The sequence below is a fragment of the Heterocephalus glaber genome, unplaced genomic scaffold, assembly GCF_053883595.1.
Source record: "Heterocephalus glaber isolate CG9 unplaced genomic scaffold, H.glaber_assembly_v1.0 deba00001600, whole genome shotgun sequence".
Taxonomy (NCBI): Eukaryota; Metazoa; Chordata; class Mammalia; order Rodentia; family Bathyergidae; genus Heterocephalus; species Heterocephalus glaber.
Genome location: NW_028258372.1, coordinates 3,245,304 through 3,270,865, shown reverse-complemented (window position 1 = coordinate 3,270,865; position 25,562 = coordinate 3,245,304). Strand labels below are relative to the sequence as shown.

The following is a 25,562-nucleotide window of genomic DNA, read 5'->3' as shown; positions in this document are numbered from 1 at the left end:
AAAAATGAGTAGCCATCAAAGCAGAGTTATTACATGATTAGAATTTCAGACTGGAAATTGTGTCTTACTAGGAAAAAAAATAGAAGAGAAGAGACAGAAAGGGAGTCAGTGTACTGCAGAAATACAGAAGAGGCACAAAGACAAACGCTGTTTCACAGAGGGAGTTTCCTAGGAGAAACCCTGTTAATAAGTTGGTTGTTTTAATGAGTAAGATGATATAACTACCTTAGAAGAGAAACACACTTGGAAATCAATGATCCTTTATTTTCCTTGACTCCATTCTCAAATTAAATGTGGGATGCTTTAGCTTCCAAGTAGTCTGTCAACAGTGAGAGTGTTAAGATTTTATTGTATGCAGTCTGTTCTCTTATGTATGTTATCTTAATTTATTATCTCAGCAACCCTGTGAAGTATTAGCACTCTAAGGAACTAAAGCTTAAGGAAAAGTTTAAGGAGAATCACAACAAGATGGTAGAGTAGGAAACTCTAGGCCGTTTTTCTCCTCAGGGAAACAAACTACAGACTGTTGAAGTCTTTTACAGGAGCTCTGAAATCTACAGGAGCTCTGAAATCTTTTACAGGAGCTCAAATGGAGCAACCAAGTGATATCCAATCAAGAAAATTCAAAAGCACAATAGGAGGACATTTTGCAGTGTTTTTAACCCTGGCCTCATTTCAGCGTGGCATGGTTTGGGGATGTTGTGGGCTGCTTCCTAGTTCCCTTCTACAAACTGGAGAATTGGACCAAATTTGCAGGCTTCTATCAGTATGGAGGAAGCTGGAGATTTGGTGTCTGTGTTGCCTAACAAGGACCACTGGCAAGCGGAGGAAGCTACGTAATGCAGCAGACCTTCAAAGGGCAAGAAATTTTTATTTAAGGGACAGGAAAGGCCCCCAGAAGAAACAAGGGTGAGACTCTTATTGAAATTGAAACATTTAATATCAGCTGTGTGTGCACAAGCATCACAATTAGACTCACAGAGGCCCAAGGAAGATGCCTACTGTCTCAGTGACTTTCTCATCCCTGGGACACAATACCTGATACCACAACTCAAAGGAGGACAGGTTTATTTTGGTTCGTGTTTTTCAAAGGCATCAGTCCCAAGTCAGCTGGATCTCAAGCATAAATGGCATGGTGGAGGAAAGCTGCTCACCTCATAGTAGGCAGGAAGCAGAGAAGGGAAGACCTGGGGAGGGAGATTTTCCAGGTCATGCTCCCAGTGACCCGCCTATAACCAGACCCACCTCCCAGCAGGCTGCTGAACTCATGAATGGATGATTCCACTGATATCAAGGGTGCAGTGCCCCCCTTGATCCTGTCACCTTCGAAACACATGAGGCTTTGGGGGACACTCCAGATCCAAACCTTAGCACATTCTCAGAAGAAGCCTCAGAACATGTTAACCTTCTACACAGGGAAGACAGTGAAGGTCCTCCGCTGCCTGGGCCTGGGCTTCAAAGACTAGAAGAGGTGGCTGCGTGTTTTTCAAATACCCAATTTTCAGTTAAAGATAACAAGACATACAAAGCCACAGGAAAACACAATGTATTCAAAAGAACAAAATAGACCTCCAGAAGCTATCCTTGAAGAAACACAGGAATCAGACTTACTACATGTAGGGTTTGAAAATACTCTCTTAAATATGTTCAAAGAGAAAAAGAGAATCATTAAAATTATATATAAACAAAATGAGACTATCAACAGAGATGAAATTAATAAAAATAGAAGTACTATAGCTGAAAATACAATAAAGGGGCACAATGACTGACTTGAATAGGCAGAAAGAATCAGTGAACATAAAGGCAAGTCACTGAAAATCATACAGTCTGAAGACTAGAAAGAAAAAAGAGAATGAAGAAAAGTAAATATAGCCTAAGGTACTTGTGGGACCCTGCCCCATCAAGTAGAACAATATATGCATTCTGGGAATTCCAAAAGTTGAGAGAAAGAGGCAGAACAACTATTTGAAGAATCAACTTAAAGAATCAAGATGTCCCAAATCTGAGAAGAGATAGGGATATATAAATGTAAGAAGCTTAAAGAACTACAAATAAGACAAATGCAAAGATATCCATACCAAGATATGTTAGATTCAAACTGTCAAAAAAAAAAAGAAAATGAAAACAGTAAAAGTAACTTGTCACACATAAGGGATCCCAGTTGGATGATCAGAGGTCTTTCTCAGCAGAAATTATGTAATTTGCCTGGAATCAAACAGTTAAGAAATAGGTTTGAACACCAGTCTCATCAGTCCAAGGTGGCTTATGCTCTTAACTACTGGTTCTCAAAGTTTGGTCCCTAGGTAGTAGTGTCAGTGTCACCTGGGAACTGGTTAGGAATGAAAATTCTCAAGCACTGTCATTGATGTCCTGAATCAGATGGGAGAGAAATGCAGCAATCTGTCTTTTAATGACGCCTCTAGATATGTGACTTGCTTTTAACTATCAAGTTACAGTGACTTTAGTGCTTTATAATGCTTGAGGTTTTTATTTTCCCTACTCAGAAAGGAAGCATAGCTGTATTGGAGGAGAATCCATTATCTTCATATATTGTAAAAATCCAGAAACCTCCAAATACACATGCATGCACGCACACACACTCATGTGTGCGCAAAACCTTTGTAAAAATCATTTGTGGTGACAAAAATCGTATTTAAACTAACTTAGGGTCTTAATTATCCTGATCAGTGTGAATATTAATGATATTAATGTATTTCATTGTAATGAATATTTATAGAGTGTTGCCTCAGAGTCTGGAGAGCATTTCTTTGTTTACAGTGTATAAGCTATACATTGGTCAGTTTCTCTGTTGCTGGATCCAAGTATTCAACACCTGCAACTTAAAGGAGGAAGGGTTTCCTTAGCTCACAGCTTCAGAGGATTTAATCCATGGCCAGCTGTCTCCAGGACATCGTGTTCCACATGATGATGAAAAGGTAGTGGCCAAGTTCATGGTGGTTCAAAAGCACCACAGGTGGGAAAGAGCTTTCATGACCTCACAGCTCTTCCAATCTGCATATCTGAGCTACTAGCATCATGCGAGTTACATCAAGGTCTGCTGCCAGTGGGAGAAGTAGCCAGCCCCACCCACACCATGGCTACAGTGCCCTGGGAATGCCTGAATGCCTGAGCATGATGAAATGAAGCCTGTGGAACTAAGTACCTAGTTGGCCCTTCTTGAGCAAGGAGACCAGAGGCTCCCTTCTCAAAATAAAGTTTACAGGCCCAGGGATTTAGCTCAGTGGTTTCACCGCCTGCTGCGCAAGTGCAAGGACCCGAGTTTGATCCCCAGTACCAAAAAATTAAAAAAAAATAAAGTTTACATTTTGTACACCCTTGAACCTGTGATGGGGGAGGGGTACTCTTCATTCTTGAGATACCCTCGAGGCATCTTATTTCTTGTCCCAGTACAAAGATGTTGGTATCTTTTTAACAGTACTAATCTCTTCAGCAGCAACACTTCCTTGGATCCCAATTTCACATATTATTCTTTTCAGGCCAAAATTTATTTTAAAATCTTTCTGCTCTACTTTTTGGCCCTGATTCTAACTATAAATCTAGCTAAAGGCAGCTACAAGTACTCATGCCAAAGCCTGAACATTGAGCTGCCTTGAAATTTCCACCACTTGATCAATTAGTCTGCCATCCTTAAACTCAACCTCCTATAGTGTCTCAAGACATGGGCAAAATGTAGACAGATTTTTTTCCAGTGTAATAGACATGGCCTCTAGTCTAATTTGGAACAGAATCCTCATTCCTATCTGAAACCTCATCTGGCCTTTACTGTCTACATTGCTATCAGCATTCTGGTCTTCTGACCACTAACCAGAATTGGCCATTAAATTCTACTTAAAATATTCTAGAATCTCTCTAACCTGTATTCCAAACTTTTCCAGTCTCATTCCACAAACTATTTCCAGAGGCTTCTGACCCACATGGTTTACTATAGTTAAATGTCCCTACTTCCCTGGTGACAAATTTCCTGTGTTAGTAAGCTTTCCCATTGATGAACAAAATACCCAACACACATAACTTAGTAGAGGAGAGGTTTGTTTGACTCACAGTTTTGGAGAATTCAGTCTATGACTGGCTGGCCCCAAGACGGGAACATCATGGTTGAAGGGTAGGGCAGAGCAAAATTTCTTAGTTTGTGGTGGTCTGGAAGCAGAGTGAGTGAGAAAAAAACACAAACAAGAGGTGTACTCTCCAAAAGCATGCCCCCAGTGGCCTACCTCCAACTCGCCCCACCTCCTAACGGCACATTCAGCTTTTAAGATCAATGGACTAGTCTGCTGATGAGTAAGAGACCTCTCCAGGAGTCTCTTAATTCTTTTAAGTTGACAATTAATGGTAAGAGGCACACACTATCAACACACGTTGGACCCTAGGAGTTTCACATGAAGAATTATGGATTAGGGCTGGGAATGTAGCTCAGTGGTGCCGCACCTGCCTCACAACCACAAGGTCCTGAGTTTGATGCCCAGTACCGAAAAAAAAAAAGAATTATGGATCAGTTCAGTAAATGTGAACTGCAGGGCTTTGATCCTGGAAGGCTGAGTTCAAACTAGACCTAGCTCTACCACTTGCTGGCCTTGCTACCTTGAAAAGCAATGATTTTCTTTATTCCACTATCTTCTCTGTTAAACTAGGGGTTGAAGTAGCCAGTCTCCATCTCCTCTAGCCATACTTATTAATGAGGACTGCATCTGGAGCACAGATCCATGGCACTTCCTTGTCCTAATATTTTAGCTGGCAATTTCTTCTTCACCTGCCCCTGTGTACCTACCTCTCCTTCACTTGGTGACAGAAGGTGAATATTCTGACCACTTGCAAACTGAAAAAAAGGAAATTTTCACCCCTACCCCTTTACAGAAATTCAATTATTAAAACTGTGTTACGGAACCTAAAAGACAAATGGACAATTCTTTTAACAGCACTGTTGCTACCCACTAAGATCGGGGTAATTTGGGTTCCATTTAGTATCCTGGAAGAGAAACACGAGGATTTCACTGGTCTTTCTGGGAAGATACTCAGGATCCAGGAGTCGCATATGCCTGCCCGCAGCCTGCCGAAGGAAGGAGTGAGAGTGAGCCAGTGCTGCAACTGTGGACGCTCGGTTCACACGTGTATGGTTACGGAGCACAGGACCAGGCTCAAATGCTGCTTGCAGTGGAGTCTCTAAGTCCTGACTACATCTTGTTGCCATTGGTGCTGTTGATTTGTGCCCCAGCCAACAAGAATGCTTTTAGTTTAGAGCCCCCGCTGAGGGTGAGATTTTGATGAAAAAATTCTCCAATAACCAAGAAAGCTTTGCCATTTAAGTGTAGACACGGGAAGAATTGTTGAGCGAGCTATTACCCTAATTCACACTTCACACAGAACATTTTGACTTTCACTGTGCAAGGTGTTCTTTTTGACCTTCTCCAGGTAAAATATGTTTTCAGCCGGGGGTTTAGCTCAGTGGTTTCGCCGCCTGCTGCGCAAGCTCAAGGACCAGAGTTCGATCCCCGGTACCAAACAAACAAACAAAAAAATATATATATATGTTTCCATACTCTAAGAATAAAAATCCCAATAAATTATTCCATTCAGACAAGAGCTTGTTCAACATACTGACACTGAGCAATTATAAAAGCCCTGGAAATTTCCATTTTTTTATCCTTAAATTTAATCAAAAAATGACTGATTGAATTCCAATTAGGGAATCATGGAGGGAAGAATGTTGGAGGTATTTCCTGTAATAAAGCTTGAATTAGAGAAAAAGAGTTTACATATTCTCTATAGACTATTCCTTAATGTAGCATTTCCCTCAGTTGATGATTCCAATTGCTAAATGTCCTCTGCTCTCATGGAGGTGCCAGTTTTCATTTGATTTCTCATACTTATTTTCTCTTCTTGCCTTAGGCTATATTCTCATCCCTTTCTCTCCTTCTTTGCCTTCCTCACTCCTCCAAATCCCCACATAACAAGATAACATGGCATGTGCAGGCTGCAGGGTGGTGGTCAGGATTAAGTAGGAAGAAAAGAGAATCATTCTTTTATTTTCTTATACTTTAGTAATTAGGACAATTACTGTTTCCTTATAGGATAGATAGTAAGGGAAATATTAAAGAGTTTCTAAATACTTTAATTGGGTGACTCCCAGTAGTGGTCAAGTGACAATGGCAAGCTATTTAGAATTTAATGGGTTTTTTTCTCATTTCATGTATTTTAAGCTGGAAGCATATAGCTCACATTTAACTGTGGTTTTATTATGAGCAAGTTATTTCTGATACTTTATATTATAACTATATATATTTGCACACATGCATGTTATCAATAGATACACAAGATATACACCTTGATTTGTAATCATTTTAATGAGTTTAAAAATGTATACTTTTTCACATTATTATAATTTACTATTATTTACCTTTTTACATCACATAGAAGGGACCTTGAAGTGTCTCTTGTACCCTCATCATTTTATAGGTGAGTAAAGTTGTTTGCAAAGAAATAATTTGAGCAGGACACAGACGATGGCCCAGAATCACATTCCTGCAACTCCTAATTCAGCATTCCTTTTACTAGATCCTAATGTCCCCTACAGTGATTTTAATTTTATCTTATGAATTTTTAAACTTCCAAGATTAGAGAACTGCAGGATTGAGGTTTTTCACAGCCTTGTTGTAATGAGAGCAAATAGAAATTAAAGGGTGATTGGAAGTGAATCAGGAGCCCAAATTTATAGCTTCTAGGATGCTACTTAAATTAAAAAGTTAATTATAATGTGAATATGAATGAAAGGTTTATTGCTCATTATTTAAAATATTTACATATTTATAAGAAACTTCATAGAAAGCACTTGGAGGTTAATTTTTCTTGTATCTGAAATGCCTAATAACTATCATATTGTATAATAGAGTTCATAAGTTTTAAAATATATTGAAATCCATTGAGACGTTAAGTAGAGAATTATACTCCTCGGAGCACTGAACACTCTTTTGAAGGATTGATAACAGCTGTTGGAGAAAATTGAAGCTAGATTTGGCTAATTAATTTGGTGCTTGCAGCATTAAAAATTCATCATGTATTAATGGAATATAGACCATTGTTGGTAGAGGTGATAAATATGTTTTATTATATAGCGCACACACACACACAAAACGAAGAAGCCTGGCTCACAGATGTCCCTTAGTGTTAATACCCACACTGTTAGCCTCACTCAGTCTGCACCAGGACTGGTTTTGCAGCTGTTGTCCTAACATGGTCAAATACACACACACAACCAAGGAAGTTTTCAGGGGAGAAGATGTTGTTGAATGAGGCAGATTTTGATGCCAGAGAGCATGAGATTTCAGAACTAGTTCTTTCTACTAATAGCTTGTGATTCAGAACCAATCCTATTATACTGTGATCTGCCAGCCTTACTACTGGCATATACATCCAAAGGAAATAGAGTCAGTATTGTAAGAGACACCTGCACCCCTATGTTTATTTTAGCACTATTCATGATAGCCAAGACATGGAAACAACCTAAATGTTCATCCGCCACCACTGAATGGATAAAGAAAACGTAGTACATGTGTACAATGGAATACTATTTATCCATAACAAAGAATGAAATCCTGTCATTTGCAACAACATGGATGGAACTAGATCATTAGGTTAAGTGAGTTAAGCCAGGCAGAAGAAGACAAGTGCTTTGTGATCTCCCTCACATATACAATCTAACCAAGTTGATCTTATAGAAGTTGAGAGTAAATGGTGCTTACCAGAGGCTGAGGAGAGCAGGAGGAAGTAGGGATGGGCAGAAGTTGCCAAGGAGTGCTAGGTTATACTAAGGGTGAGAAGTTCTGGTGCACTAATGAGCAGGAGGATATGTATAGGCAATGATTATGTATTGTATATTTCAAAAAGCTAGAAGAAAGGCTAGGAGAATGTTTTCATCATAAATGATAAATGTGTGAGGATATAAATATATTTAACCCAGTTTAAACATTACACAATGTATTCATGTACCAAATCATCAGACAGTTCCCTATTCGTAAGTATACTTTTTCTATTTTTATATATCAGGTAAATAAAGAAAAACGGGAAAGCTATTTTTAAAAGTAAGGGTACATAGGTATTTCTGTGCCTTTTCAAGTAGTTTCTAATTTCAGGAGTTTGCACATTTCCTAATTCTCCCTTGCTGTAGGTTGAGCAGCAGCATCCTATAAGGCACAGATCAGTTACTGGAAGCTTCTTTGGGCCAGTAGAGTGTGCATGCTGCTAAAATAGTTAAAGCAGAAGAGGACTCAACTTACTGTCCTGTGTCCAGACCATGAGCACCATTGGTACCTAGAGCTTTTCTTTCCCGTAACATTTTGAATCTCTCACCAGCAACAAATAAGCCACTGAATGAAACTTTGCTCCATAAACCGATAATGCGACAGGAGCAAATGCCCCCAGCTCAAGGCACAAGTCTCTAACTTCCTTTGAGTCCTCCGCTGGGAAGCTTAATGTAACTTCTCTATCAAAAATTAATGGCAAATACAACTTCCTGGCAATGGAGTTGGTGTATTGATGTCATGTTAAGGGTTTCATGGGATGAGTTGAGGTTTACATGGATTTCCTATATTTAGTCTGCACCTGAAAATAGTTTGTGTGCTTGTGTGTGTGTGTGTGTGTGTGTTTTAAGAAGTTCATATTCCTCTTTCAGTGTGATATTCCTTTGTAATATGTGTGAGGGTTTCAATTTTTTGCATGATGCTGAGTTGTTTTATTTTGGGGAGAACTATGAATTTTCACTGGGCATAGTAGTGCCTGTCTGTTGTCCCAGCTACTGAGGAGACTGAAGCAGAATTTGGGGGACTGACTGGGTATTATATAGCATGAACCCATCTCTTTTTGAAGAAAAAATTATGAACTTTAATTTTTATGTTCTTTTTTTTTTTTGTCTTAGGAACAAATTTTGTCTTAGGAACAAATTTTGTCTTAGGAACAAATGATCTTCCGTGCAAGCAGACAAGCGTAGGTTATGCTAAAAATAACAGCAGTTAGAGGCCACCACTTCTTTCTTCGGAGCACCTTCAGGGCTTGACCTCCAGTCTCTGCCAGGATGCACTATTGCAGCCAGAGGTTGTTCCATAGGAAGCGCGGGGCATTCCCTGATCATAGCTCAGCAGTCTGGAGCACCAGAGGGAAATTTCACATGATACATATTATCATCTGACCATCGTAGGAAGACCAAAGACAGTATTTGTGTAGTGATTGTGAATATTAACCCCCCAAACTCCACTCACTGGAAATTCCAGTAACTGTCTATAAATCTTCCTAAATCAGACTCCGGTGTTCTTAAGTGAGGCTGATGACGGGTGGGAATTCATTCTCAAGCCTGGCTGCCTGCGGTTGTACAGAATCCTGGGGCTTTCCCAGCAGCAGTCACTGAGGCTCCTCTGGGTACGAATGCTCTTCCACACTGGCTCCCACTACAATCCGTCAACACAGCACCTGTCCCTTCTTGTGAGAGTTTGCCTTCTTCCGGCTTTGGGTGTGGAACTGTGCCTCTCCTGGGGTCCTGTCTTCCTCCAGATGAATAAATGAAAGGAATGCACGTTTTAATAAAGTATCCCACATGCTTTGAAAGATCCAAACACAGAAAGCAGATAAAGTAATGAATGTGCATGCAGAGAATGCCTCCATTGCAGAAAATAGCAGCTGGTAACAGTAGTTGACCCTGGGCCAGGAATTGTACCACACAGCAACCAGAGTGAGTTTACACCAGGAATCATCTGTACTTGAATTCTCTTAACCCGGGCATGTAATATTTCCTAAAAGTATAAAGACATTTTCTTGAATCTTAAAAAAAATGGGTTAATAGTTTTAAATCAGAATGATTTCCATTACCAAAAGAGTTGTGTAGTAGGAATATTTGGTGAAGACATTTGAGACAAAGCTCTTTGAGGTTTTCCCTCGATTTTTGTTTTTATTTCGAGTTTTTTGGGGGGAGCTAGTACTGAGAATCGAACTCAAGGCCTCATGCTTGCCAAGCAGGCTCTGTGCTGCAGAGCTACATCCGAAGCCCCTATTTTGTTTTTGAGACAGTCTGTTTTGCCCAAGCTGGTCCTAAACTCCGAGCTCAAGTGATCCTCCTGCCTCAGCCTCCCCAGTGCTGGGATTACAGGCTAGAGTCACCACACCTGGCTTTTGTGCTACCTGCCCTTAGGGTCTGCAGGTGAATAACACTGAAGTTCATTTGGTCATCCAGCAAAATCCAGTCCTCACAAAATTGTCCCATTCCCTTTCTCTGTCAACTCAGAAGAAACTTAAGCCATATGCAGACTGTGAAAAGGCACATTTAGAAAAGCTATTTTAAAACTCTGGAAATGTACATGTTCTGCTAGATGGTGCTTATCGTCCTTGGTGGACTTGAAATAAAGCCACCAAAATTGTCTTCTGTCCCAAGGGCTATGTCCCTAGGGGAGGGTTCATGAGAGCGCCTTTGCTGTACAAGTCCCCCGTTCCTCCTGGGACACTGAGTTGACACTTTTTCTACTTTTTCCAGCATCACTTTTTAGTTCCTGAAGTATGTAAAACTGTCCTGAGGTTTCTTCCTAGATCTGGCTTCAGTCTAGTTTTGATGAGTCTTACGGAGTCAAGGAGAATTCACACCAAGTAGCAGGTTAGGCCTGTCAGGTGTCAGTGGAGTACATGTCATGGATATAACTCACGTTGGTGGTCAAAAGGAGTTTGTCACATCATGGGATTTTTTAAAGTTGCCCTCAAATTCTGGGAATTGCTGAGATTCAAGACAAGGGAAGAAGAAGAAAAAGGGGAAAAAACCACCTTGTAGTATATTCCTCTTAGGCAGTCATACCTACCAGCAGTCCTAGCAGTGACAGAGTAGACTTACTGCCTTGTGGGTACTGGGTAAGGACTTGAATCTGCTCTACTCATGTTTTTGCCCCTTACTTTGAAAACGGTTGCCAGTAGTAGCAATAACTGATAACAGGTCCTCGATTCCTAAAAATTTCACCCTGCTGTAATTTATATCAGAGACAACCTGAATCCCAAAAAGATTAGTCAACATTTCATTTAAAATAAACAAATAAATCCAGGAATAAGTCTCTGGAACAACGAGATGGACCCACCTCCCATCTCTTTCTGTGTCCTCCAGGGGAAGTTTGGAGGTCCTTACCTCAGCAGATCTTCTGCATCTCCCCACTTTTCTCCATCCTTGGCATTCATGCCCCTGTTATTTTTACCTCCGTGCTTTATTTATTCACCCATTTATTCCACCTGGTGCTGGGCATTGAACTCAGGGCCTCACGATCTGGGGTACATCCCCACCCTAATTGGTCTCCTGCTGTCACTATTGTCCCCCTGCACTTCTGCAGGTCTTCATTTCCTTTCTGGGCCAGTACTTGGACATAGGAAACCAAGAAAAGTGTGTCTTCCTGTTGCTGTAGATTCCCTGGCCATCATGGTGGCAGGGTGGCCTTAGGGTGAGAGGGGTGCAGAGGGAATCACTTTCCCCTTTTTCCAGACAATGCCAGTATCTCAGCCCAAGGTGACCTTGTGCTTTATGGCGGCAGCCTCTGCTCTCTGCGTCACTCTGCTCATTTCCTCCTAGACCAGAGTGCACCTGTGGCAAACTCCTGGGCTAGCACCGAATCTAGTGTTATCGCATTGCTCTCAAGCTCAAACAAGCACGAGTTACAAACCCTGCCTCTGTAGCATTCTCTCTAGCCGGAAGACACTTGGAGACTGGGACACTTGCTCTCTTCATCTCCAAAACTAGGATCACTGCTCGGGATGATATGTAATGATGTGTTCAAAAGGACTTTGAGACTGTTGGGTGCAAACAGAGTCATAGCTGCAGTCAAACGTCCTCTACTGCCACACTGCCTAATTCCTGAAACAAAACAAAACATGCGTAAACAAACAAAAACTCTATAACTGTTCTTCACTTAAAACAGTAGCCTTGGAATTAATGTGACTTTCATCTCCCTAAATTATCTACATGTATAGAAGCAGGCATCTGCTGTTGCCAACTCAAACTCACTGTCATGTTCATTGCAATTCCTGTCTTTTTTGAAAGTTAACTCTTCCGCTGACAATAAATACAACAGTTTGGGCATCGTAGTAAACAACAGCAGTAATAGTTTGAATTTTTAAAAAACTAGTATTAAAACTAATTAAAAAATAATTTTATAAAAACAAAAAAAGGTGATTTTACAGAAGAGTTCCTGCTAAAAAATATGGAAAAATAATGATTCAATTCTTGTCCAGTTCAGTATTTTGAGCAGAATCGTGAAGAGAATTGAGTTCATGAAGCGAGGTGCCTCTGTATACAGCAGTGGTCCTTGTGTCAGGTTAAGAATCATCAGGACATTGTTAGATAGGCCTTGCTGCTCTCCTGCACCATCTTTCAGAAGTAAATTCACACTGACTCAGATCCTCAGAGTAAATGAAACCTATCTATGAGCTGAGTTCAAGTGATCTCACTTGGTCTGGGTCAACTATTTCTAGGTCCAGGTGTCAGTGAATCTGCCCCACAGGTAGCAGATCATCTGTGTCAAAGTCAGAGATCCCAGTGTCCTTTCGAGGTTCACCTTTGTCTTCTCAGTCATGGGCTTTGATTGCAACCAAACCACCACCATGGGGCACATAACCTTGAGTGCAAATCGAATTGTTTTGAGGAACCAATGCCATGTGCCAGCTTCCTGACTAATGCCACCAGAGAACCAAGATGTAAGGAATGAAGGTCAGTGAACTGACTGCCAACCACCAATGGAGATCAGGTCGTAATAAGTGGTTCATAGCATGGCGAACCTATGGCACTGCTGTGTGCTGCAGCAGGCAGTTTGTATCATTAAAAGTTCTAAAAGGTTCTCCATCACTGCACTAGACAATGAAAAGAAACTCACTTTCCCTTTGCAAATACCACACACGTTCTGGTCTGTAACACTGCTTTTAGCCAAAATATGTGGAACCTTTATCGTAACTACGTTATATTAATTTGAAAACCTGGAAAAACTTTTTTAAATTATAACTTTTCATATTATAAGTTGCACTTACAAATAATGTCCTTTATTTTGTGCTTACTAGGAAGCAGGCACTGAGCAAAGTATCTTACATAGATTCTCTCCTCTAATCCTTATCTTACCTTTTATCTTTTCAGAAGTGGAAACAAATTGAAAGAAGTTAGTAACTTGTTAAAATTCACATAGCTCATAACTGGCAAAACTGTTTTAACTACATTATTTCTAATTCTTTTCTTCTAAATATTTCTCTGCAATAAATAATACCAAAATAATGGTGAAAAAAATAATGGTGAAATGTAATATTTTGTAAAAAAGCTTGTAGTTACCAGCAGAGAGAGAGAAGCTAGCAAAAAAGGACTTATTTTTTCCTAGTTTATAAAAGAAAGAACTATAATTATTTCTTTGAGAAATAATTGGATTAAAAAGAAATTTTGATGACTACACTGAGTTTGAAGAATAAACACATACTATTAATAAAGATAGTTAGAATTCTATTTTAAAGCTATAGGCTTTTCCTCATATTTCTTCCACCTAGCTCCCTAGACTCACAGTTCAAATCATTTACAGTTTATTTGCAAGAAAAGAAGCATAAAGAGATTTTGGCTCTATTGTTTCCTGCATTCTTAGCTTTCCTCCTGGTTATTTGGTGGCGTAACAGTGGTAGGGCCTATGGATAGAAATGGAAAGCACACATTCCAGGGATTTGCCCAAAGGTGAATTTTAATGAGATCTGCCTACTTCTTTCTTTTCTTGAAGGAGAAGGAAGACTATAGCAAGGGTTGTCATGGCACCTGAATGAGTCCTGTGCATATACTAATTAGCTAAGGCCCCTGGTGAGTAGCCAGCTTTTGGTTGTTAAAGGAAATAAAATGACAGGTCACAGAAAGAAGGCATTTCAATGCTGATTTCTGCAGACCTTTTCTAGCAGGGTATAGGAAGCCGGTGCTGTGTCACACAAGGAGCAATCACTGCCTTCAGGTAAAGTGAGAGAGGGCACAAGCCAGGAGGAAATCAGGACCTTCATTCCGGGGCTTTTCCCCTCAGAATTCATTATCCACACGAAAGTGTTCTCCCCAGACCTTGACTGCTGGTTCTGTTTTTATTTTTACTACGAATTCATGATTTATTTTGACACACAATAAAAGCCAGCAGTAACAATGGTGATGAAGTTGGTCTTCCTTGCTTTCCAGGGACTCTCACGCTCCTCTTCGTTGCTCTGGAAATTCCTTGCCTGTCTTCCTCACTTGCTCCACTTTCTCCACCACCCAAAAATGATCAGACACTTCCTGTCTGTCTTTGACCCAATTCTTGTCTCTTGAAAATCTCTCTTGATAATCTTACCCATTGCCAGGCCTTCGGTCACTAAGGAAAAGGAAAACAGAGGTGTGAAATAGAAGAAAAAGGACAACTGACAAAGTCTCTGCATCCACCCTTGAAAAGTAGTTGCAGATGCAAAAGTCAAAATACAAAGGACTGCAAAGGAAATCAGTAATGGTGAAATAAAGTTATTAGAATATTTTTTAAAAAACAAATTCATGACAAAACCAAATTCATGACAAGGGAGTATATATCTTGCACTGCATCTTCATGAAATGATCATGTCTGATCAGTTTTAAGCAGTGCTGGAGGCTTGGAGATGTTGGCAATAACTGGACCACTGTATGAAAACTCTGCTCTTTTATAGAATTTAAAACATCTTTATTCATTTACATGGTAAATACTATCCTGTACTAAAATTTATCCTTCAATCTGTCAACCTTAACTGAAAAAAACTCATGTATCTCTTTTTTTTTCATGTACTCATATGATATAGGATGTAGAAACTCAATTTCATAGATACACTTAAATAATTTCGCACAAGTCAGCATGGTGGTGCATGCCTGTAATCCCGCCTACTTGGGAGGCCCAGACAGGATTGATTACAAGTGCAAAGCCAGCCTGGGCAATTTAGAGAGACGGCCTTAACGCAAAAAAATAAACAGGGCTGGGGGTGAAGCTCCGTGGTAGAGTGCCCTGAGATTCACCCCTGCCCCGAACAGCGACAACAAAAATCATACATGTATATTTAATGGTTAAAATTATAGATCAGGATCAATTGTGAGCCCATCTCCTATTATGTGTACATCAGTGGGTTTAATAGAGGTGTTCACACTAATTTCTAGTAACCAACTTACCGTGTGTGAATTTTTACCCCGTTCTGACTCTACTCAATTCCAAATCTTCCAACTTGCAGACAAAGGCTTTCCTCTTCATGAATGTTCACCAGCTGATTTTTTTCTAGCTCTTTTCTAGTTATTGCTTGTTCTTGCAGTTGTTTGTTTGTTTCCACTTTTTTCTTTGCCTTCTCCTCCTCTCCCTCCTTTTCCCCTCCTCTTCCTCTCTTCTGCCTCCTGCTCCTCCTCCTCCCTCTTTGCTTTTTTGGTCTCTCTTGTTAAGGTCTTCAGAAGTTGACTCTGAGGTACTTTTGCATGGTGTCTGTAGAGCAGGAATAGCTGCCCAGTTGTCCTTCTTTTTTTTTTCTTTTTAACTAATTGCTTTGGTGCATTTTAGGTATACAGTATAATGACATTCATCATCCAAAATTTGCACCTTTACATAATCTCTCTTGGCTCTTATTTTTCCCCCTTCCCCTGCCCTCCCTTCAACCCCTCCATCCTTCCCTATTTACAAAGACTGTTTCCATTTTTTCATTTTCTCATATTAATTCCATTCCCTTCTTTCCTTTCCCCTACCCCTCCCACTTCTGCTTCCCCTTTGCCCCTTTTCTTCCTATTTCACATTATCTATTATACCTTTTAGTCCTTATTTACACTTTCAGTTTCTCACACTAGACAAACCATTCGGTATTTACACATGTGTGTCCTATTTATTTCCTTAAGAGTATCGCCTCAATATGCATCCATTTAGTTATAAATGTTTCTAATTTTTCATTTTTTATGGCTGAGTAGTACTCCATTTTATTAAAAAATCCCACATTATCTTTATCCAGTCTCCAGTTGACGGGCATTTGGGCTGTTTTGTTGCTTATTTTTTGTCTAGTTGATCTGTGTATTTGTGACAGTGGGGTATTGAGGTCCCCCACTACTATCGTACTAGTGCTCATTTGATTTTTCATGTCCATTAGTATTTGTTTTATATAGTTGGGCACCCTAGTGTTTGGTGCATATGTGTTTATGATTGTCATCTCTTCCTCTTGGATTGTTCCCTTTACAAGGATGTAGTGTCCTTCTTTGTCTCTCTTAATCAGTGTTGGTTTGAAATCCACTTCATCTGCAAAGAGGATAGCTACTCCTGCTTTTTTTCGGGTTCCTGTCACATGGAGTATCGTTTTCCACCCTTTAACTTTCAGTCTAGGAGTTTCTTTTTGAATTAAGTGTGTTTCTTATATGCAGCAGAATGTTGGATCTTGCTTCTTGACCCATTCTGCCAGTCTATTTCTTTTGATAGGTGAGTTGAGACCATTAACCTTGATGGTTATAACTGATACGTATTGACTTATCATTGTCATGACTTTTTCTTTTTGTTGGATTCTCCCCCTTTGCATTTGATTTCTTGTCATGCCTGATGGATTCATTCTGCTGAGCTTCCTGGGATTGTGATCCTGTTCTCTTTTCCTAGGATATTGTCTAAAATTTTTTGGAGTGCTGGTTTGGTAATCATGAAATTCCTAAGGTGCTCCTTGTCATGAAAGTATTTTATTTCTCCATCCATTTTGAAAGATAGTTTTGCAGGGTGCATCAATCTGGTTTGGAGGCTGTTTTCCTTTAGGGCTTGAAGTATGTGACTCCAAGCTCTTCTTGCTTTGAGGGTTTGGGTTGAGAAGTCTGCTGTGATTCTGATGGGCTTTCCTTTGTATGTGATTTGTTTCTTTTCTCTAACTGCTTGTAGAATTTTGTTCTTCTATTGGCTTTCTGGAATCTTAACTATTATATGCCTATATGTAGATATTTTTTTGATCATGGCTAATCCTATATGCTTCCCTTATCTATATGTCACATTCTTTTCCCCTGCTTGGGAAATTATCTGCCATCACTTCTGTGAACAGTTTTTTATGTCATCTGCACTCTTTCCTGTTTCTTCATAGACTCTGATCAGTCTTATGTTATTGTTCTTTTCATCATCTAGCAGCTGTTGGATTGATTTCTCATGGTCCCTTACTATTTTAAAGCAATTTTTCTTTTCCTGGTCACTAATTTCAATCTTATCTTCTGTATTTGAAATTCTGTCCTCACATTGGCTCCTTCTGCTGCATAAACTTTCAATGGAGTTTTTTTTATCTCCTGGAAATCTGTTTGCAACTGTTTTATGGATTCAATTTGTTTCCTATGTTGGGATTCCATCATGTTCCTCAGCTCCTCTATTTTTTTATCTGTATCCACTCTAAATTTATTAATCACGTCTTGCACTATGGGCACAATCTCTACTGATATGTGAGAAATTATTTCTGATTTCATTTTTCCAGATCATCTTTTGTTGCCAGTTCAGGGAGTGCAGGTGGTTGATTATCAGATTGCTCCATCTCGTTTCCCTTTGGGGTTGCTTTAGGTGATCTGGAAGTCTCGTTTTGAGACCTGTTTATGTGTCTTCTCATTTTAAGGGGAGGGGGTGGGAAGGGAGGGGGAATGTGTGCTCCTGGTGCCTCCTTGCACTGGGGCAGTGGTATGGCATCCTGGAAGGCTCACCTCCTCTTTGCTGGGGTCACCTCTGGTCCTCTGCACTGGGGGTGGTGGTATGGTGGCCCGGAAGGTTCACCTCCTCTGCACTGGGGGCACCTCTGTCCCTCTGTTGATCTAGATTTTTTTTTTTTTGTACCAGGGATTGAACTCAGGACCTTGTGCTTGTGAGGCAGGCAGTGGAACCACTGAGCTAAATCCCTGGCTCTTGTCACTTCTTGCTTCCTGCTTTACAGCTTGCTTAGCTTCATGCTTTCTTTGACTTTGAAGGTCTGCTCATGATAATGACTAAATATTTCCTCGTTGTGGCTTCCTATTTCAAGATGGTTCTTTTTTGCAATTAGTGCTTAGTTTGTTTCTTAAAGCTGGAGATCTATAAGCTGTTACAACTTTAACTCTTTACTTGGTAAGTTACTGTTTCAGCTGGAAATATTCCATCTAAAAATGAAAGCCAGAAATCCTGCCACAGCACTGCATTTGATTGCAAATCATACATGCATAAGATAGAGTCAGTGCAATGCCAAGTCTTGTACCCATTATTAAAACATAATCTGAGAACCCACATGGCTGCTCAGAAATGTTCACCATCTGGATACCAACAGAATAAATCTGAAGCCACTGGTTTAGAAATAAGTTTGTAGTCTTTAACATCCCACATTCCATTTGTTCTCTTAGATTTCTAAATCTAGCTAATACTAATATATGTCTGTGAGGGCTGCCACAGGCTTATTACAAGGACCAGCTCCAAACTGAAACATAGAATTACATTTCAATTTGAAGACTGTCATTTTGACAGGTGTAAAACCATAAACAGTACAAAATTTAGTAGGACTAGAATTCCAAACTATATCATAAGTGGGACACTGTTTTGGTAATCACTGTTATAACATTTTCTCCATTTGTTTCAGTGTAGTACCTGTGTTTGTTCCCTGTTGTAGGAAGCTCCTATCTTGTCTACATTTGCTCCAGCTGTGACCAACAAAATAGTAGCATTATCACCTTATTATCCTTAAGGAAACTTACAGGCTAAAGCTGCATGAGGTCTACTGAAAGAAGGGAATGATATAATCTAACAAATGGAGATGCAGCTTTACTCCCTGAAACATAGACACCATGTATGTTGAGGGCCAGGTGATAGCACAAAATCATTAGTTCATTGAAAATGTAATTTATTTGTAATTGTGCTAAAATTGGTATTTTTCAGAGAAGTAAGCTTCACTGTTAACATTTCAGGCACTGATAATTTAATGACCAAGATGGGCACCAATTCTGCATTTTTTCCCTGTATGAAAGATTATGTACTGGTTTCTACATCACAAAGTTATAGGCTGAGTGTCCCAGCTGTGCCATATTAATAAATTGTGTAAGGCTGCCATGTTGCCAGGGCAGTGTTTTTTGGAGAGAATTTATGGCAAACTACTTTGGGGAGGTTGAATAGTCCATAGTCCAGTAGTCCAGTTGAATAGTTGCAGTAGTCCATTGTCAGTAAATTGATAATATTTGCCTTTTTTCTCCATTGACTCTGGCAAACAACATCCAATATTACTAGAAGTATTAACTCTGAAATTCACCTGATTCTCTGCTGTCATTCCTTATATTGAGAAGGCTGAAGTATTTCAACATGGAGACTGTGGATAGTGTCCCAGACCACCATGGAAACACTGTCCTTTCTATAAAACATGGCTGCCTACTTTTTCTGTATAGTTCTTCTCCACAGACTGTTAAGGTCAGTGTAAATGATGCCATCCTGTTTCAGGAAAAAAATGAAAAATCTTACTAGTGCCAAAAATGAGATTCTGCTAATATTCGTACAGTTTATTGCCTGTGCTCATAAGAGATTAGGCAAAATAAAATAAAAATCTAGGTTTGTAGATACCCATGCATTCAACCCAGAGATCCCAGATTAAGAACATCTAGTGTAAAACGAGAAATTAGAGACATTTATTGCTAAAAGGCTGCACATTGAGGCGATACTCTTAAGTGAAATAAACAAAACACACATGTGTAAAGACCGAATAGTTTCTCTAGTGTGAGAAACTGAAAGTGTAAATAAGGACTAAAAGGTATAGATAACGTGAAATAGGAAGAAAAGGGGCAAAGGGGAAGCAGAAGTGGGAGGGGTAGGGGAAAGGAAAGAAGGGAATGGAATTAATATGAGAAAAGGAAAAAATGGAAACAAAGTCTTTGTAAATAGGGAAGGATGGAGGGGTTGAAGGGAGGGCAGGGGAATGGGGAAAAATAAGAACCAAGAGAGATTATGTAAAGGTGCATATCTCTAATGATGAATGTCATTATATTGTATACCTAAAATGTACCAATAAAAGGATTAAAAAAAAAACTATCTAGTGTAAAGATTTCCAAGGAGCTCAGAGTCCTGACTCATTTGTTTGCCTAGCAGAAGCCAAGGAGATGAAAAGGGATGGTATGGAGCCATCCACAGTTGTATACTTATCTATATCCCTTATTTAATCTATTTTTCTGGGTTTCTTGAGTTTCCTTATGCCTCTATCAGTATGTCTTTTATGTCAAAGAAAGATGAAAACTAGGCCGTTCTGTTTGTTTGGCAGCTGTTGTATTTTCGTTTTTTCAGGGGATTCTTTTTTTGGTTGCTGGATTGTTTTTAAATATATTCAATTGTAGGGGAAACTGAAACGGCTGATTATTTTGAGTCATTTATTCATACTATGTCTAGCTTCTTTTAACAGATAATTAGGCTTTAAATGTGGATAGAATTTTTATCTTCAACCTCTGTCTACTGCCTTTGAAGCTTTTGAAGTAAGTAGATTTTAACCCTCTCTCACCTTTACTTCTAGAACACTGCTTTCTCCACATCCTCTCTTGTCCTCCTGCTTCTTAAATGGTCCCTTCTGAATGTTCTTGTCTGTTTCACGTTCTGCCAACCAGGGACTCCTCCATATTAGGCTGTGGGTTGATTTTCTTTTCACCTTTTCTACATTGATGTATTAGTTAGGGTTCTCTAAAGGAATAAAACCATTCAAAAATGTATGTATAAAAATGCAAAGAGGGGGCCGGGGATTTAGCTCAGTGGTTCTGCCCCCTGCCTCGCAAGCGCAAGGACCCGAGTTTGATCCCTGATACCAAATATAATATAATATAATATAATAATAATAATAATAATGCAAAGAGATTTATAGGTACGCTTACAGGATAGATGGGAGATCCACAATGGCTGTTTGTAGGATCAGAGGCAGAATAACCCACAGTGGCTGTCTATGTGCTGGAAAACTGGGGGATCCAGTAGCTCCTCAGCCCAAGAAGATGGAAGAACAAGATGCAGAGCAAGAGAGGTTGAAGATACAGCACCAGTCCAAGGTCAAAGGCCTGGAAGCTCACAGTAGAGTCACTGGTGTGAGTCTACATAGGAAGGCTGAAACTCAAGACTCACTTCCAAAGGCAATGGTGACGATTGGAACTTCCAAAATGAGAACATTTCATTCTCCTTTCCCTTTTTATTCCTTCTAATCTATAAGCCTGTTGGCTGGTTCCACCCAAATCCAGGGTGGGTCTTCTTTCCTCGGTTTGCTCATCTACAGTCAGTCATTCACAGACCCACGGGGAACTGTACTATACCAATCTGTTAGGTATTTCTTAATACACTCAAGTTGATATATGAGGATTAATGGTCACAATTGATAATCTCTCCTAATCCCCAATTTATATTCTTTCCCATATTCCTTGTTAACTTTAATAGCCCCCCCACTCCCCCACTCTTCCCAGTTGTTCAGATTTTAATACAACAAAACACATATTCTTTGGACACCTTCACTGCCGTGTGTTAGGCACTAAGGATACAAACCTGGACCAAGGAGCAGGTTCCTGCCTCCACACACCCTACAGTCCATCAAGGAAAGCATCTTGAACAAGTGATTTTAAGAGTTATAAGTAAGATGAAAGGGAAATGCAAGTTGCTATGGGAGTTGATAATAAGAAGATGTCATCTACTTTGGGGACATAAGGAAACCTAACAGAGGAAGTAATTTAAATTAGAATTTTGAGGGTTTGCTGAGAGAAATCTCAATGACCAGTGTAGAACCTGGAATTGGGAAAATTCACTTAAAATGCCAGTATCTAGAAGGACTAGTAGAGGGCCAGGGATTTAGCTCAGTGGTTCTGTCGCTTGCCTAGCAAGCACAAGGACCCAAGTTCGATCCCTGGTACCAAAAAAAACAAAACAAACAAACAAAAAAACAAATAGAAGGACTAGTAGAGAAGGCAGACAAAAATGTCAGGTGTGCCCATGGTGTAAAACTCAGAGAGTATTTGAGTCCAGTAAAGTTACAGAAAAGCAAATGGACTTGGAAATACTTTCCAAACCTGTTAGCCTGGGGTGAGGACAATGGCATCCGGGGACAAGTAGGGAAGTCCAGAGAAAGGGTAATTAGGAGGAGTGTTTGGTTTACATGTTTTAAAGATTAATCCAACTATGATGGAAAATGATTTGGAGAAGGGCAAGGATCCAAGTATGGAGATCACCAGAAGTGGTTCTAGAGCCCAGGTCAGAGACACTATGTTGATTGCAGGAAAATCTGAGTCATCATTGACCATTTCTCCTGCACCTACTCCTCACACACATCAATCCAGTACACCTTTGAGATTTGGTTCTAAAAATTCCATTGTGTGCCTCTTTTGATACCCACTCAGCCAATGCAAACTCCCTGTTTTTCTTTCCAGAACTATTTCAACAGCCTCTCCTGTTTTCAGACTTGTCATCTTCTACTTTCTCTTTACTCCATTCCAGCAGTGTGCAGATGTCCTGCCATAGTTACCCTGTGTAACATAGCTGCCGCCACATGCATCAAAATTAAATCCAGACTCCTCTTCCTGATTTACAGCCTCTGCGGTGTTGGCCCAGTAGATGCTGCCACTTTTCTCCACCATGCCAGCTCCTCCCAGAACTCTCCTACCTCACTTACCTTGGCTACCAATTCACAAATAGATGCAGCTCCTCACTTTACCTAAAGTATCTTTCCCTTCCAGCTTACTCTTATAAAAATCTATTTTGGAGACTTCCTCCAATTCTAGATATCCCCATTCAGAATTGATTTTTTTCTTCCTGCCCATGTTCCTGGTATCCATTTAATTAGACTTCTTACTCTCATTTCACAATTTACTAGAGTCTGCTTCCTGTTTGAATAAGAATGTGTGAGGCAGGCTGACCCACAGATTATAAATCTCTGAGGACAGGGTAGATTTGTCATAGCCATTTCTGAATTGTGTATAGTGATCCCTGTCCTTACGAGGGATCAACCAGCGTTAAAGAAGCCTGCCTGTGGTAGTGGATGATTGGATCCCAAAAACGTGAGTGACTCTGGCCCACACACTGGAACCTCATTCTGGCTGGAATATTCTAGGTTTATCAAATACAAAAGTACATTTTAGTATTGATTTTGTTTCTGAAGCTGGCTAAATTAAAAAAAGTCTCAAAAGCATAACAGTTGTGTTTTTTTTTTGCGAAGTTCTGAAATCTGTGTTGAAAGCTGAAAATTCTGTGTATACGGATTGAGCTCCAATTGTGGGGTTTTGTTGTTGTTTTGATCTTGTGTGTCATAAGCATGTCCTCTGCCACTGAGCTACTCCCTCTGCCCCACCTGTGTGTCTAACTGGGGACCTGCAGCTATGAATGAAATAGACCCCTGTTCTGGAAGCACTTAACAGACATCTTCATAAAGTTGGGGGTTTCTCCATAAAGAATTGCAGAAGGAATCGAGAATTTGCTAAACTGGAAAATTGTATTCATTCTTTTATTAAGAAGTTGTGTGTCACCTAACTCAGAAGTGAAAAAAAAAAAAAAAACAGCCTCAGGTACACCACCAGGAGAGGTAGTCACAGTGGATATGTTGCCAATATATAAAAAAATGGAAAGAAAAAAATTTACTATAATACTGCTGATTGTGTTTTATTTGGGGCTTGATTATTACTGTCATTTTATACATCCCTTATTGCCTGATTTTAAGAAAACCTTGCACCAAGCAGTTTTTATTACTTTCTTGTCAGTGTTACTTTACATCTTAGGCTGGGAAGTATCAGTAGAAGTGTTAAGCAGTAATAATCACATTTGCTGAATTCTAACTATGCCCAATATCATATTAGAAACTGAAGATGTGCAAAACTTAATTTGTGGTCTCAAGTGGCTTGCAGAAGTAGTGCACAAGAACTGCATTCCTTATAATTGCATTGCTGCAGGGACAAATTAGGAATATATTACTAGAATTACTAGAATAAGATGTTCATGTAGCTCTGGGTTTTTTCAAGGCTGGTTTGAAACTGCACGTTGGGGACCTATACTATGATTTTCTGAAAAATAAGTGTTAACTATGGAAAAATAGCATAAATTCTCAACACAGATTAGGATAGTGGAAGCATAAGAGGGCTTTGGTGGGAAAAAGATGTACATTGTGAGCAAAGTATACATTCAGAAAGATAAAAGAATATTTTCCAGATGTCTTTGTATGCATATGTGAAGAAAGATCGATGGCTTCAAATTTGACTAGCTTTTGTTTGTTTTTTCAAAATCTTTTCTAAGAATTGCCCTGGTGGAAAATATTCCTGAAGGCCTTAACTATTCAGAAAATGCGCCTTTCCACTTACCACTTTTCCAAGGCTGGATGAATTTACTCAACATGGCCAAAAAGTCTGTTGACATAGTGTCTTCCCATTGGGATCTCAACCACACTCATCCATCAGCATGTCAGGTAAGCTTCATCCTGTATGTGCGTGATGATTTTACTGATGTGCACTCTACACTCTTTAGTATTCTTGTCTTCCATGCCTCTAGCTCAGCTCATTTTTTAAATTCCACCTTCACCCAGAGTACATGTACATCACTGCATTTATGTTTATGCACTGTTGTTCAGCATATGTCACTCAGCTCCTACTAGCACCCCAGGATTTCAAGGGCAAAACCATAGCTCATCTCTTTTCCTGCCTTCAATAGGCTGTCTACACAGTATCCCTGTGCTGCATGACTTCCGGCGTTTCATTCACACCACAGTACCTGTCAACAGGAAGGCCCAGAGTTCTGCCTTGCACAGCCTGCGTGTGTGCAGTTCTAATTCTGTCAACTCCTTGGTGGGACGTGTATTTGGTCAGTCTGTGTCATGATTCACCTTTAGGCCCCAGAGCCACCTTTTTTTAACAGAGTAGAGTCAAATTTCCCAAAGTAGTTGTTGATCCTTAATGCTGTCATATTTGGGTGAGTGGGAAAAAGAAAGGTGCTTATAACAGAGAACAACCTTTAGAAAACTACCTGACTTAAATGATGTCTGAATTAAGTCTTTTGGGTTTAAGAAATGATTGCTTTGAGTGTATTTTTCTTTATATTGGTACAACCATGATAGTCTGCACAAAGCTGTCCAAGCATATCAACCCTAGCCTATATGTCCTCTCTGGAGCAAGGGTAAAATCATATCTCTTTGCATACAAAAAGTATGGTCAGTAAGCCTATAATCATTACATAATTATGGGTGCTTTGAAATCTAGTCTTCAGTTATATTGTTTTAATGTCAAAAGTTATCACAAGGTAGATAAAAATAAACAAAACCACAAAGTTCATACTAAAGAATAATTGAATAAATTTACAAAAGTTAGTACAAGTGCAGTATGTTCAGCACATTTCCACTTTTATTTAAACAGTTCAGGTGTTTATTGTTGCATAATGCCTCGTCCCTAAACTTAGTGGGTTAAAAACTAACATCCATTTATTGATTCATGATTTCGAGCAGGGCTTGTCTGAGAGGACTCAGCTGATCCACACGGTGTTTGTTGGGGTGTCTTGCCTGGGGCTAGAGGAGCCTCAATGGGTCACACACATCCGGTATCTTAAACCAGATTGCTTGTGGGTGGCTGGATCTCTCTCGGC

General features: G+C 39.7%; 1 protein-coding gene and 1 pseudogene across 5 annotated transcripts in view; one reads left to right on the top strand and one right to left on the bottom strand.

The window, feature by feature from the left end:
- Positions 1 to 25,562, top strand: part of Pld5 (phospholipase D family member 5) — a 365,640-nt gene that overhangs the window by 191,907 nt on the left and 148,171 nt on the right. For all 5 annotated transcript variants that reach the window (XM_087194269.1, XM_004853520.3, XM_087194270.1 and 2 more), the window contains one exon: positions 24,228 to 24,396. In XM_087194269.1, the coding sequence (XP_087050395.1) occupies positions 24,228 to 24,396 (169 nt within the window). The remainder of the gene's footprint in view (positions 1 to 24,227; positions 24,397 to 25,562) is intronic.
- Positions 11,709 to 19,163, bottom strand: LOC110350888 (eukaryotic translation initiation factor 2A pseudogene; annotated as a pseudogene).